The sequence below is a fragment of the Neofelis nebulosa genome, chromosome 2 (assembly GCF_028018385.1).
Source record: "Neofelis nebulosa isolate mNeoNeb1 chromosome 2, mNeoNeb1.pri, whole genome shotgun sequence".
Classification (NCBI taxonomy): domain Eukaryota; kingdom Metazoa; phylum Chordata; class Mammalia; order Carnivora; family Felidae; genus Neofelis; species Neofelis nebulosa.
This window is the reverse complement of record NC_080783.1, coordinates 2759182-2773269: the sequence shown is the minus strand read 5'-3', so window position 1 is coordinate 2773269 and position 14088 is coordinate 2759182. Positions and strand designations below refer to the sequence as shown.

General features: G+C 47.5%; 1 protein-coding gene across 9 annotated transcripts in view; it reads left to right on the top strand.

Moving 5' to 3' along the window:
* TRAF3IP1 (TRAF3 interacting protein 1) overlaps window positions 1-14088 on the top strand; it is a 63196-nt gene that overhangs the window by 29856 nt on the left and 19252 nt on the right. Inside the window, exon 17 of one of the 9 annotated variants that reach the window (XM_058699519.1) lies at window positions 2933-3348. The exons of the other annotated variants lie outside the window; for them this stretch is intronic. Within the exon in view, the coding sequence (XP_058555502.1) occupies window positions 2933-3016 (84 nt within the window). The 3' untranslated portion in view covers window positions 3017-3348. Of the gene's footprint in view, window positions 1-2932; window positions 3349-14088 lie in introns of those variants that run through there. 9 annotated transcript variants of the gene reach the window in all.

Here is a 14088-nt window from a genome sequence, read left to right as displayed (position 1 = left end):
TTTGTTGACGGATGTCGTGTTGACTCCGCCTTCCACTGTTGTGAACACACCTCCACGTCTCCAGGCAGATGGGAGCCAGTGTCTCCGGGAACAGTAGTCAGCAAACATTTTCTGCAAAGGGCCACGCGGTAAATATTTTAGGCTTACGGGCCATACAATCTATTGCAACTTCTCAGCTCTGCTGATAGCCTGAAAGCAGCCCTAGGGAGGACAACAGGAAACGGTATGCGTGGCCGTGTTCCAATAAAACTTTATTCACAGCAGCGGGGACCCAGCCTGGGGCTGGGGTTTGCGACCTTGCTTTAGCGTCTGTGCCCAGACCCAGAGCTCCTGAGCGTGCACAGAGCTTTGATTTCACCCCATACCGCCAAATTACTCCCCGAGTGGCTGCACTGATTTACTCTCCCAGCGGAGTGAGACTCTGTTTCCACACGTCTGTGCCATCCACAGTCAGGACGGTGAACGCGTGCGTCGCCCTCCACAGTGGCCTGTGCCCTTCGGGATCCCTTCCGGCCACCTCTCCCCACGCCCCGCTCCCGCCAGGACCCGCCAGCTGCTCCTCTGCTCCTGGTCACTCTTGTTTGTTTCCCAGAGTCGCAGATGGAGTCGCATGGCGTGTGCTCCTTTTCGGTCTGGCTTCTTTCAGTCATCGTGTTACTTTGAGATGTATCCATTTCTCAGCATGTGTCCTTTTGCTTGCTGAGTCGTGAGCGCGTTGTAAGATACACCCACTGCAGTTGTAAGGATTTATCATCCTCTGTAGTGGGTGTACCCATTTGTCAGCTGATGAGCCGTCGGGTTGTTTCCAGTTTCGGCCAGTTACATTCCCTTACGAGCCCTTGTGGGGACAAACCCTTTCGTTCCTTTGGGTGAACACCTAAGAGTAAGATTGCTGGCTCACGTGGTAAACGTATATTTATCTTTTCCGGGAACCCGCCGGGCTGTTTTCCAAAGTGGTTGTACCATTTACATTTCCACCACAGCAGAGGAGAATTCCAGCTTCCCCACGTCGTCGTCAGCACTCGGAACGGTCAGTCTTTCTAATATTTTGTGTTTTAATTTGCGTTTCCTTAATGGCTGATGATTATTCTCTCTTCACTGCTGGTTCCCCCTCTTGCTCTTTTCTTCGTATTGAAGTCTTAATGTTGCTAGCTTTTCTGTTCTCTTGAACGAATCCTTTCTTTTTGTTTTGCCAAGTCAATTTCTCGAGTGAGTATATTCTGTTTTCCTATTTCCTTTTTGAGTCTCTTTGGGTAATTCATATTTGAATCAGTTAGGATTAGGTTCACCTATGAGTGAAGGAGAGATCGAAAACCTTAGTGGCTTAAATGACGTGGAAAGTGCTTTAGCTCCTGAGTCAGAGTCTGGAGGTGGCGCCCGTGTGACCCCCGTGCCTCAGGGCACCTCATGGGCCAAGGTAGCTGTCCCAGGTCCAGCCAGGACTGCCTGCCAGCCAGCAGGAAGGGGAGAAGGAGAAAAGCATGCCCCTTTCCTTCCAGACTCTTCCTTGGAAGCTGTGCCTACCGCTTCCACTTCGGCGATAGTGGCCAGATCTTTGTCACTAAGGGGCCATGAAGTGAAATCTTTATTCCAGGAGTCAGCGTGCTCAGTTAAAAATCAAGGTTTTCACATAGACGAGAATTTGCCAAAATTCCTCACTGCCTGGAGTGCTCAGAAGATGATATTTGCAAGGCACATGGGTGAGTGGAGGAGGCTGGCCGCCTGGCTAGGGCCCGAGGGTTTCTGGAACCAGCATCTCCCACATGCGGGCTGCACATGGGGCAAAGAAGCTTTGCTGTAGAGGCGAGAGCGGAAATCGGCGTCCCTGGCTGTGCCTTCTCCAGCCTTTCTCCAGGCAACTGTTGCGTCCACGTTTTCCAAAGTCGTGACATAAACATGTTTCAGCTGTGCCTTTATGATTTTAAAAATACGCCTATAGTTCCAGTTTTCCTTTTCTTCCCAAAATTTTGTGTCCTTTTACCTTGAGACTTTAAAGAAACAGTTGAAATAGACACCCTCTAGCAAAGGATCAACTTTTGGTTTTGTAGATAGACAACTTTTGTTTTCATTTCATTGATTTCTATTCTTTATTTTTCCTTTTAATTTCCTTGGTTATTTATGTTTTTAGTCCTTGTGTAAAATACTTAGCTCTTTTAGCCTTTATCATTTTATTTTATTTTATTTTATTTATTTATTTTTTTTGAGAGGGAGAGAGAGCATGAGTCAGGGAGAGGGGCAGAGGGAGAGGGAGACCGAATTGTCAGCAGGCTCCACGCTCAGTGCAGAGCCTGCCTCGGGGCTCAACCCCACGACCCTGGGATCATGACCTGAGCTGAAATCGAGAGTCGGACGCTCCACCGACTGAGCCACCCAGGTGCCTGAGTCTTTGGCATTTTTAAAAATTAATTAATTTATCTATTTTAAGTTTATTTATTTATTTTGAGAGAGAGAGAGAGAGAGAGAGAGAACAAGAGTGCAAGAGCAGGGTTGGGGCAGAGAGAGAGGGCGAGAGAATCCCAAGCAGGCTTCGTTCTGTCAGTGTGTAGCCCAGTGTAGGGCTTGAGCTCGTGAATCGCGAGATCATAACCTGAGCCAAAGTCGGGCACTTAACCAACTGAGCCACCCCGGCGCCCCCTGAGTTCTTGTCATTTTAAACAAATATATGTAAGGCCGTACATTTCTCTTTAAGCATGCTTTATCTTTGAATTTTTAATATGAATATTAACAGTTCCTTGAACTTTAAGATGAAATACTTTATTTCTTTTTATCATGTGGGTTATTAAGGAGTCTGTTCCATAGCTTTGAAACGTAAGGGTTTTTAAAAAGTCTTTTTACTGGCGATTTCTAATACAATCTCACGTTCAAAGAATATGGTCTATATAAGATCGATTATCTGGAGTCGAGCTTTCTCTGAGGCCTAGTCTGAGGGCAGTTTTCACAGGTGTTCCGGAAAGCTCGCAAGGTGTGTGTACCTTCCGTACTTCGGATCCAGACTCCAACGCGCCTGGTTTGCTGAGAGGCGGCTGTGAGAATCTCTTCGAGCTGCGTCGGCCGCGTCTGCCTGCTGCCGTTATTGGTTTATACATACCCGTCGTAATAGTAATTGCTTGCCTTCTCTGTCTCTCACTTAAAACTCAAACGGTAGAGGTTTCCTCTGCTTTTCACATAAATCGTAGTTGCCTTTAGTCTCGGTACTTTGTATTTTCTTTGGAGGCAGCGTGTGTTTTCCGCATGCCTGCAGCCCAGCTGTCTCTCCAGCCGGTCTTTGAAGTTGTGTTGGAAGAAAAGCTATTTCTTATTGCACTAATGGACTTGAATAACACATTATAGAATAAATATGTGAATCAGGCCGCTTTGGGCATTTTCTTCATTGTCCTGACCAACTTGCTCTCTTTTCAAGAGGAAATATAAACTCTGCTAAGAGTAAGATACGAAGCCCATGCCAGCATTTTTTTTCCTTCACATTTATGAAGGAGTTTTTGAAAACCAGCCAGAAGAGCAGTTTTATTAGTGTTTCTTACGCTTTAAAAATACTTGCTTTTTGAACGTCATAAATAAGATGCTTGAGAGTGATAGGGGGCAATTCAGAGATGGTTCCCTCACCGGGAAGTGCTGCTCGGGGTTTCTCGGGCCTGCTTCTGTCTCCTCCTACATTCTCTTTTGGGTTTCTCCACTTCGTGTCCGTTCTAATCGAATGTAAATTTTAGATCCTTTTTCTTTTCATTCAGATTATTTTTTAAAATTTATTTATTTTGAGAGTGATGGTGTGAGTTGGGGTGGGGAGAGAGAGAGAGAATGAGAATCCCAAGCAGGCTCCCTGCCACCAGCCCAGAGCCCAGTGTGGTGCTTGAACTCATGATCCGTGAGATCATGACCTGAGCTGAAATCAAGAGTCAGACACTTAACTGACTGAGCCACCCAGGCGCCCCTCATTCAAATTCTTTATTTTGAAATAGAGTATTTCTCTTACTGGATTCTTTTTTAGTTTATTTAAAGTTTTTGTGATTTTACTCTCTTCACCTTTTTAAAAAAATTTTTTTAATGTTTATTTTTGAGAGAGAGAGAGAGAGACCAAGAGTGAGTGGGGGAGGGGCAGAGAGAGAGAGGGAGACACAGAATCCAAAGCAGGCTCCAGGCTCCAGGCTCCGAGCTGTCAGCAGAGAGCCCGATGCGGGGCTCAAATTCACGGCCCGTGAAATCATGACCTGAGCCAAAGTTGGACACTTAACCGACTGAGCCACCCTCCCCAACTCTCTTCACCTTCTTTCTTGGCCACGTAAACTGCATCTTCTGGAGGTTGTACATCTTTTCACATGTGAAGTTGGTGTGTGTGTTTAATTTGACGTGAATGTATGTATTTTACTGCCCTTCTCGGTGAAAGTTGTAACGAGGGACTAATGTAGCTATCAGCTGTCTATAGAGATTATGGACAGTCATCTGAAAGAAGCATTTCTGTGGGAATGTGCATCTTTTTTTTAATGTTTATTTTTGAGAGAGAGAGAGAGAGCGGGGGAGGGACAGAGAGAGAGGGAGACCAAGAATCCCAAGCAGGCTCCACACCGACTGCACAGAGCCCGATGTGGGGCTTGAACCCATGAACTGGGTGGGGAATCGTGAGATCATGACCCGAGCCAAAGTTGGACGCTCAACCTACTGAGCCACCCAGGCACCCCTTGAAATGACTTGACGGATGAAATGACCTTATCACGCACATGTTGTATTTTAGTTACAGTAAGTCGTATATAGTGAACAATTGTTAGCTAAATTCTTACATGAACATCGGGGATTTCTATTTTATTCCCTTAGCTTGGCGATCTGAATACATCTTTAAGTTATGTCTCATTTTGGCCACTAGGTGGTGCAGTTTCATCACAAATACTTGAACCCTGTCTGAAAAATGCTCTTCAGAATCCCCCCTTAACTGAAATTCTGCACCTGATAAAAAGTATGTTTAGTTTGGACGTTTGTGGTCCCGGTATTATTGGGAAAATAGAAATACTTTTTCCATTTAAATTTCTATGAAGGAAACAGGGGACACATACTACGATATTCTTCACTGATGAGACTTTGGTGGCCAAACGGGGAACCACTGGCCCTGACTTTAGTCAGAACGGGTGAGTTTTTGTTTATTTCAGGAAATAAGGCCATCGCTTCATGTTCCCAAGAAGTGCAGTTTCTTCCAGTATGCAGGCTGCGGATTTTAGATTTTGGATGTAAAACTAGATTGTCACCAGCAAATTATCAACAATATCACTTAAAAATATTTACAGATACATGCCATGGATATATCCTAGACTGTGAAAATGGTTTGGACACCATCAAAATATCACATGTATGTGAACTTTGTGAAGATCATTACGAGTAAATAGGCCTTCTTTGTATAAACAAAGGTCATAATGTGGATAAAGTATCAGAGTCCTTTTCCTGAAAATACATATGGGTGACTTAAAATTGGATTGCAAAACTGTGACTAGCTGTAGTCTTAAAAACATTTCCAACTCAAATACCCATCGTCTTCTGTTTCGTACGTTCACTCAGGGAATGGTAACACAAATAAAGATTTTATTTTTACTCAAAACGTCAACTTGAAATCCGTATCATTATGTTTGTCACTTTTCTAGATTTAGTCAGTTTTGGCCTGACCAGTCATTGTGGCCTCGTGTCCATCAATATCCTATCTGCTTTGTGTAAACAAGTCTTGAGTTTGACTTTCACAGCCTGAGTCTGTGGAGTTGGGGGCTCAGTGCAGGTGCCAGTGTTTACACATGGTCCCTGCAGCACGTTAATGAGGGATCGAGTTCTAGCCTCGGGAAGAAAATCAGTTAGTAAGGATTAGAATGCAGATCGAGGTCAGTCACAGTGACTGTAAAAGGTGGGCGAAGCTCAGCGGACCCCAGTGCGCTTGTGCGGAGAGCAGTCGGGGAGCAGTTCTAGAAGCTACGGCCGCCCAGCGAGTGTGGGCCTGCCGCGGGGGAGACTGGTGAGGCCCCGGCCCTGCTGGAGAGTTCTCTCCGGTTTGCAGAGCCATGAAGACTTTCAGAAGTACCCAGTGAGACCTCACGAAGGTGTTAAAGGGAAAAAGACCCTTGGAGAGGAGAGGCTTACCCTCGATCGGGCTGAGCCTGGGCGAGCCGTTGGCGTGGTCTGGCTTCATTCTTGTCTGGGAGCCATGTTGCTGGGCGGGGGCCCTGGGGTCTCTGCTTGCCCGGGGGCGAGGGGGGGGTTCCTCAAGTGACAGCGGTGAGGAGAGCCACGGCAGCTCTCCCCTCTTGGGTCTCGTCCCCACACGTGACCACCTCCAGTGTCACCCTGGCGCCCGGCACCCACAGGGTCGGGGCGCCCCAGCACCCGGCCCCAGGCCTTGTGCTCCAGGCCTATGCCCCATCTGTCATCTGGCTCCTGGACACAGGGTCTTAACTCAGGAAGGCACACGGGCTCCTTGGCCACAGCAGGCGGGTCTCAGATTTCCAGGAAGCCCCGCACGTGTTGGGACACAGGCCCTGTCGTGCGTGGAGCTCTCGGCTGTAGGTGGAGCAGTTGTTTCCAGAGTTATTTTCATCCCGAAATTCCATGTTTCTTGGCTTCACTATAGACAAATTTATTTCTTGGTGACTTTTTTCCTTATTCTTATTTTTGTCTTTTCTAAAACATACACATTTGTGCTCATTGTTTTAAGTGAGAAATGCATTTGTTTTATTTTCCAAGTTCCCATCTGTGTTGTTCCTGCCTGTTTGCTTCTGACTTGAGAAGCAGCTTCCCGTGAAGCACTCTGCTGCCCGAGGGACAGGCTTGGCGGATAAATGACCCGTTAACCTGGGCGACATGGGCTCAGAAGGGGCCGACATGGCCAACCAGTGACATGGCTTTATCCCTTTTCTCTGGGAGATGGGTTTCAAGGGAATTTTTTCGGGTAAAAAACTGAAATGCTTGACATCACAATACATACTTTGATTTCCTACTTGTAGCAGTGATGCACGTATAATTTTTCATATTGGAGCATTATCAAGGTTTTCTGATTGAATTCTCCAAACCTTTCTTTCTGGCCAAAGACCCCTCCCCACCAGCCGGGACCCCTTAAATAACTAACAGAGCCTCTTGGAAAGCCTTCTCACCGAGGCCAGGACTGACAGCCACTTAGTGAAGAGCTTGCATTATGTCAGGGTTTTGCTCTACATAAGCCTTAAACTTCACAGAAAATTCTTGGGGCGCCTGGGGGGCTCAGTCGGTTAAGTGTCTGACTTCGGCTCAGGTCGTGATCTCAGGGCTAACGAGTTCGGGCTCTGCGCTGACAGCTCAGAGCCTGGAGCCTGCTTCTGATCCTGTGTCTCCCTCTCTGTCCCTCCCCCACTCAGGCTCTCACGCTCTCTCTCTCTCTCCCAAAAATAAGAATGAACATTAAAAATTTCTGATTTCACAGAATATTCTTAAATCCCTTACAAGAAAAAAATTAAGATAAAACAGAAATGTGTTTATTTCAGACATTTGGTTTTCTGTAAATTATGAATAAAATACACCACGTGTTAACGCACGGTCTGAAGTTCACTCTTATAGGTGTGCTTCCTGTTACAAACACGATGCATCCTAAATGTTTTCTTCATTAGGTTTTGAAACTCAGGAGTAATTTCCAAATACGCATATTTTTGGTACTCACTAGGTTTCCAGGTAGCTTGTGAAAGCTTCGTTGTACTACGAATAGAGTTCATTTGCATTGAAAGATGATAGAAAATTATGTTGTGATTGTAACAAATAAGCCAAATGGAGTTAATCATTTTACACAGCGTTAAAAGCAACTTTTGAAGAGAAGCAGATTTAGAAGCAGGTCAAACATTTTAAGTTGTGAGGGGCACTTTTGGGAACTTTCAGATCCTCCCGAGATCTGATCACCGTGTTAAAGGTCCTGGCAGAGCATGTCGCGTTGTCCTCGCGGGGTCTGCCCTGCTGGGCCCATTTGGGGCCTTGTGGGTTGCGCTCAGCCTCCAGCAGGTGGAGCGGCCCCCGGTCTGGGAAGGAAGGGCTCCTCCGACTGCGTGTCCCCGTGCGTGGTAGCGGCCGCCATAATGTCCCAACGCTCGGCCAGCTTCGCTTGGGTGTTCTGTGGCTCAGAGAAGGGCCCCTCACCCCCACCCGCAAACTGCTCAAGAACCAATGGCCGACCTCATCCCTGAGTACTTGACCCATTGCTGCAGACTGGGACCTTCTGCATCAGCACCGCAGGAGCCCGGGCCTCCCAGTGCACCCTGCATAGAAGCGCCCAGCCTGGAAACAGTGCGCCCTCTGCACTTCCGTGACCTTGTCGATCTTGAAGAGGGTCAGCTGTTTTGTGGAGGGGCCCTTGGGCTGGGGGGTGGGGGTGGCGGGGGTTGCTCACAGTTAGATGCAGGTAGTGCCTCCGGGGGCAGGGATCTCCCAGAAGGGAGGCCGCTGATGGCCCAGCATCCGTCCCAGGGCATGTTTCCCGCCACCCCGTGACTGCGGTGCTCGCCCGGGTCTCCCCACGTGGAGGACCCTGCCAGGCTGCTCCACTGTCTGCCTCCTTTTCCCCCTGTGATGAGTCGCGTTTTCTGGAAAGTACCGTGAAGTGTGAGTGTCCTGCTCTTACTCTCAGTGTGACCTCTTGTTCATATCATCGCGGGCTCACGTGGGCGGGGTTCCTCAAGGGCGTAGACGCTCTGCCTCCTGTGTCCTGTGTCGGTGCTCACGGTGTGTCCGCTTTGTCCAGTGGGGGCCCCTTCAGGTGGGCGTCTGCGCCCTTGCCGGCGGCTCTGGCTGCCTTCTTAGCTCACTGGGGTGTCCAGCGCCTCCTCTACTCTCCCTGCCCCCGGAGCCGCCATTTCTCCTCCCTCTTGGCGGAAGCCAGATCTGCTGTCTGTGTGCCCACTGCCTTTGTGGTGTGTCAGCTCCCAGGCCCGCTCAGTGTCCGAGCCACGGGAACTGTGTGTGTGTGTGTGTGTGTGCACACCATGGGCATCGGGCTTGTTTCTTCCCTTTGTTTATAATTCCCTTGTCCGGTCATGAGGAACATGTTGTTGTCCTTAATAGATCGAGTTGGTGAATGCATCCCGTGTCTCCTGTTGCTGCTGTCACCGCTGTCCAGGGTGCGTGTCGTCTACACCCACCTTGGGCTCCAGCAACCCCTGCCCCGTGGGCAGGCGCCTCATCGCTGCTGGGCTAGCCATTTTCCCCGGATAGGACTCCCTCCACCCTGTGCTGGCTGCTGCACCCCTCCCCCACGTGGATGTCCTGACTCCGGGCCTGTGGCTCTCCCCCTCCCCCACGCGGATGTCCTCACTCTGGGCCCTGTGGCTCTCCCCTCCCCAACCCCGGTGCAGGTGCTCCCTCGATTGGCCCATCTAACGGGCTTCGGAACTGAATGGTTCAGGAGGAAAGAACCACCACCGACTTTCCCCTGGAATGGAATCTCGTCAGGTGGAGACCTATGTCTCTTCTGTGGCTGGCAAGGTGCTAGACGAAAGTTACCCTTAACTTGTCGACTAGATGAATTTCAGCGAATGAACTAAACACAAGTTACAAGAGACGGGTAAGTGGACGGGAACAAATGATCACGTATGAGGGCAGCACCTGGCAGAATGAACTAAAACCCTGTGCGGAAAGACAGTGGAAGTTTTCAGATGCTTCTGGAGGAAAAGGGGACCTGGTAAGCAGGTGCCATAGCCTCGGGGAGCCCCACACTGACCCCTCACCCTGTGTCCTGGTGCGGAGCCCTGCGTGGCCTGGCCCCAGGCCTGGGAAGCAGGCACGGCTGTCTTGCCCCGTGGTTTTCTGCCCCAACGTGGACGTTGTAGTTTGGACAGTAATACAGATTTCAAAGTAAAGTGTGATGAGAATGGTAAGTTTCTGACCTAGATGGGATGTTGAACAAAGTATGGTTTTTTAGAGGCACTTGGGTCCTTTCACAGAGAGCGAGCACTTAGCCTGCTGTGGGTCTGCCCTTAAAAGGGCTTTTATGTTCCAGGAGAGAACATATTGTAAGAAACAATAGGTTCTTTTCAAAAAAAACCAGTCAGAGTTGCTTTTAGATTTGCTCTGCAGCCCTAACTGCTGGAAGAAGAGGGAGCTGGGACTGCAGGATTTGTAGGGAAACAGGTGGACTCGGGATTCTTACTATTTAGTTACGTTGGCATTACAGATGTAGAAGTCAGGAAAGATCTACCCAGATGTTGGAGGGGCTCAAAAAACATTGCTCTTGGATTCTCGAAAAAATAAATTGCCTAAGACCTAGTTCACCCAGAGAACTAGGAAAAGCAAACGTGAAAAACCCACACCTCTGCAGAAGCAGCGTGCAGACCTGTGCCGACGGGTGCAGGGGCCACCTGTCCCCTGGGGTGTGTAAGCACCTGAAAAGCTCCAGTCCGACCTGAAACACATAGTATAAAATTCGCAGTAGGGGGGTGCCTGGCTGGTTCAGTCGGTTAAGCATCTGACCATTGGTCGCGGCTCAGGTCATGATCTCACAGTTCATGAGTTCAAGCCCCGCGTCAGGCTCTGCGCTGGCAGCATGGAGCCTGCTTGGGATTCTGTCTCCCTCTCTCTCTTCCCCTCCTCTGCTAGCGTGTGCTCTCTCAGGAGTAAGTTTTGCAAAGAGAAGAAAAGCAGCCAGTCTGGCCTGAAACACAGTTTTATGGAAGAATAACATAAGAATCGACGGTAGAGGGCCAAGGGAGGTAAAGTCACATTAAAATCATCATTCAGAACTTGCCCCCTTCACTTTCTTTTAGGTGTTTTTTGATGGCTGAGTTCTTAATTTTAATGTAATTAAATTGCTCGGCCTTCGCGCTTACATTTCATGTTTTTGGTGTCTTAGTGAAGAAATCCTCCTCTGTCCTAAGGCCAGAAAGATACTTATTCTCTTTAAAAGATGAAAACTGTGTTTTGACACTTCAGTCCTTAATCCACCTGGAGTTGATTTTCCTGTGTTGTGTTGAGACAGAGGTGCCGTTGGTTTTTTTTTTTTGCCCAGTAGGAATAACCAGCTTTTCATCCTCCCCACATGGCTCCGTGATGTTACCTCTGCTGTATGCAAAAGTTACGCGTGCCTGCGGCGTTCTCTGGATCCTGGACCCCAGAGCTTAGCAGGCTTTTTCTAGAAAGGGTAGGCACGCACGCATTTGCAGCTGCGAGAACCACGCCCGCTCTGTCACCGGTCTTCAGCTTCGCGGCCATAAACAGCATGCAGACAGGCGAGTGTGGCTGGGCTCCGGTAAAACTTTATTTACGGATGCTGAGAGGCAAATCGTCTAGAATTTTCTTGTGTCCCAAAATACTACCCTTTCGATATTGCTTTCAACTATTTGTTTTGTGAAAGCCGCTCTTCGCTTGTGGGCTGAACCAAAAGAAGAGGCCGTGGGCCCGGCTGCAGGCTAAGTTCTGTTCTCCCTGGCCCTGCCCGATTCCACACAGCTTCGATCAGCTTTATGAACAGGCCTTGTGTCTGGTGATGTGCCTCTTCCCGGTCCTTACCTCCCGTAGAGGTACTGTAAGCAACTTCTTTTTTTTTTTTTTTTTAATTTTTTTTTTTAACGTTTATTTATTTTTGAGACAGAGAGAGACAGAGCATGAACGGGGGGAGGATCAGAGAGAGAGGGAGACCCAGAATCGGAAGCAGGCTCCAGGCTCCGAGCCGTCAGCACAGAGCCCGATGCGGGGCTCGAGATCACGACCTGAGCCGAAGTCGGACGCTCAACCGACTGAGCCACCGAGGCGCCCCATGTAAGCAGCTTCATGAATGCCACAAAAAACCCTCTTGGGAACTCAGCAGGAGTGTTGGTGAACACGATCTCTCCGTGTATTTGGCCTCCTCTGATGCCTCTCAGTGAACATCTGTGACTTTTTTCTGTGGCGCTTGTGCCCATCATTTGGTAGATTTGTATCTGGGCACTCTAGAGGTTGTTCTGCTCTTGGAAAGACTCTCCTTTAGGTTTTTTTCCTGGTCATTGGTGGGTACAAGCTGTTGAGTGCTTACAATCACTTCCTCGATAAAACTGTTGTTTGAAAAAGACGTCTGTTGATCCTTCTGTGTTTCCTGTGCCATGGGAGCAGCTGGATACTAACCCAGAGAGGAGTGAGGTACAGACAGGTACTGTTGTCACCCCCGGTTTGAGGCGGGGGCATCAGCGGGGACTTGTCTGGGGCCATGGGACTGCTGAGAACCAGAGCCCGGGCGCAGGTGCAGGCGTGTGGCCCGCGTCTGAGCTCCTCCCCTGCGCTGTGCCCGTGTCGCCGTTGCCCCGAGACCCAGTGGCCTTGTTCCTCCTCTCCGGTCCTAACGCTGTCCTCACCACTGTCCAGTTACTCCCACTGGACCTCCAGTTCGAGAGGAGCGATAACAGTGATAGTAACACCTTCTTCCTTTCTGATTTTTAGTAACAGTTCTGGAATTTACCCGTTTCCGACTGACTTAACGTAGCATCGAGCAACCTAACAGACTGACAAAGTCTGATTTTTTCCTCCTATGGGGCTTTCTCATGAATGGGCGTTGAATTTTATTGAATGCTTTTTCTGCATTGAGGTAATTCCGTTTATTTCTTTAGTTCGCTAAATGGCATTTATAGCTTTCTGATATTAAGTGATCGTTCCATTTCTGAGATGAAACCAACATTGCTACACTGTCTTCTCTTTTTCATCTGTTGGTAGATTCTGGTTGCTAATTAGTATTTTTCTATTCATATTCGCGGATGGGATGGGCCCATGATTTTCTTTTCCTCATATGATCCTTATCTTGTGTTAGTCCCAAGGTTAAGAGTGAACCAGGGAGAGTTCTTGTCTGTGTTCTAGAAGATACAGTAGATGATGGAAAGAAAGGTATGTTTCTTGACATTTTGGTGGGACTTGTCCATAGAACCATCTGAGTGTGATGTTTCCTTTATAGGAAAATTTTAGGCTCCTGCTGTTATTTTTGTATTAATTATGGGAGCATTCAGGCTTTCTGTTTCTTCTTGAGTCAGTTTTGGTTATTAATTTAAGTCCTCAAGTTTATTGGAAAGAAGCTCTTGATAGAATTTTTTTAACATCTGCTTTATTTGAAATTCAGTTTTGTTCTGTTTTTATTAATAATGCTACTAATTTGTATTTTTTCTTCTTTTTTTGAGGCAGTGCTTCCAGAAGTTTGTCTGTTAGTCTTTTTAAACCAATAGTTTTTGGTTCCATTGACCTTCTGTTTTGTATCTTTGTTCTTTTCATTGATTTCTCCTGTTTTCTTAATTTCCTTCCTTTTCTCTCTTTGTGTTTATTCTGTTGTCCTTTTGATTTCTAAGTCGGACACTCACATTACTAATATTTGTTTAGCCTTCTTTTAAACCTTAATATGAACTTGTTTTATGATTACAAGTTACGGTGTTTTGTGAGTCCGTATTCCCTCACCAGCCATTTATTTATCACCTGCTGATTGTTGGGCGATCTCCCAGGCTTGTAATCAGAAGTGGATGTGTAACGTTACCAAATGTCTTTTTGGCAGCTGTTGAGATTATCATCTATTAATAGATTCCTAAAGCTGAGCAGTTCTTATGTTCCTAAAATAACCTTTGCCTGGTCATAGTCTATTAATTATCCAATGCAAAACCATATTCAATTCACTAATATTTAATTTATTTTTTGTTTGTTTACATTTTATTTATTTACTTAAGTAATCTCTACACCCAGTGGGTTTCAAACTCACAATTCCAAGATCAGGAGTCACATGCTCTTCTCACAGAGCCAGCTAGGCCCCTCAGTTTACTAATATTTTTTTTTTTTTTTTTTAATTTATTTTTGGGACAGAGAGAGACATAGCATGAACGGGGAAGGGTCAGAGAGAGAGGGAGACACAGAATCGGAAACGAGCTCCAGGCTCTGGGCCATCAGCCCAGCCCAGAGCCTGACGCGGGGCTCGAACTCACGGACCGCGAGATCGTGACCTGGCTGAAGTCGGACGCTTAACCGACTGCGCCACCCAGGCGCCCCAGTTTACTAATATTTTTAAATGGAAGTCTATATTCAAGTGACATTGGCCTGAAGTTTTCACACATGTGTGTGCTGTTGTTGTTAGTTGTTAGGAACACGATTATGTTCATTTTATGTAATTTTTTAAAGTTT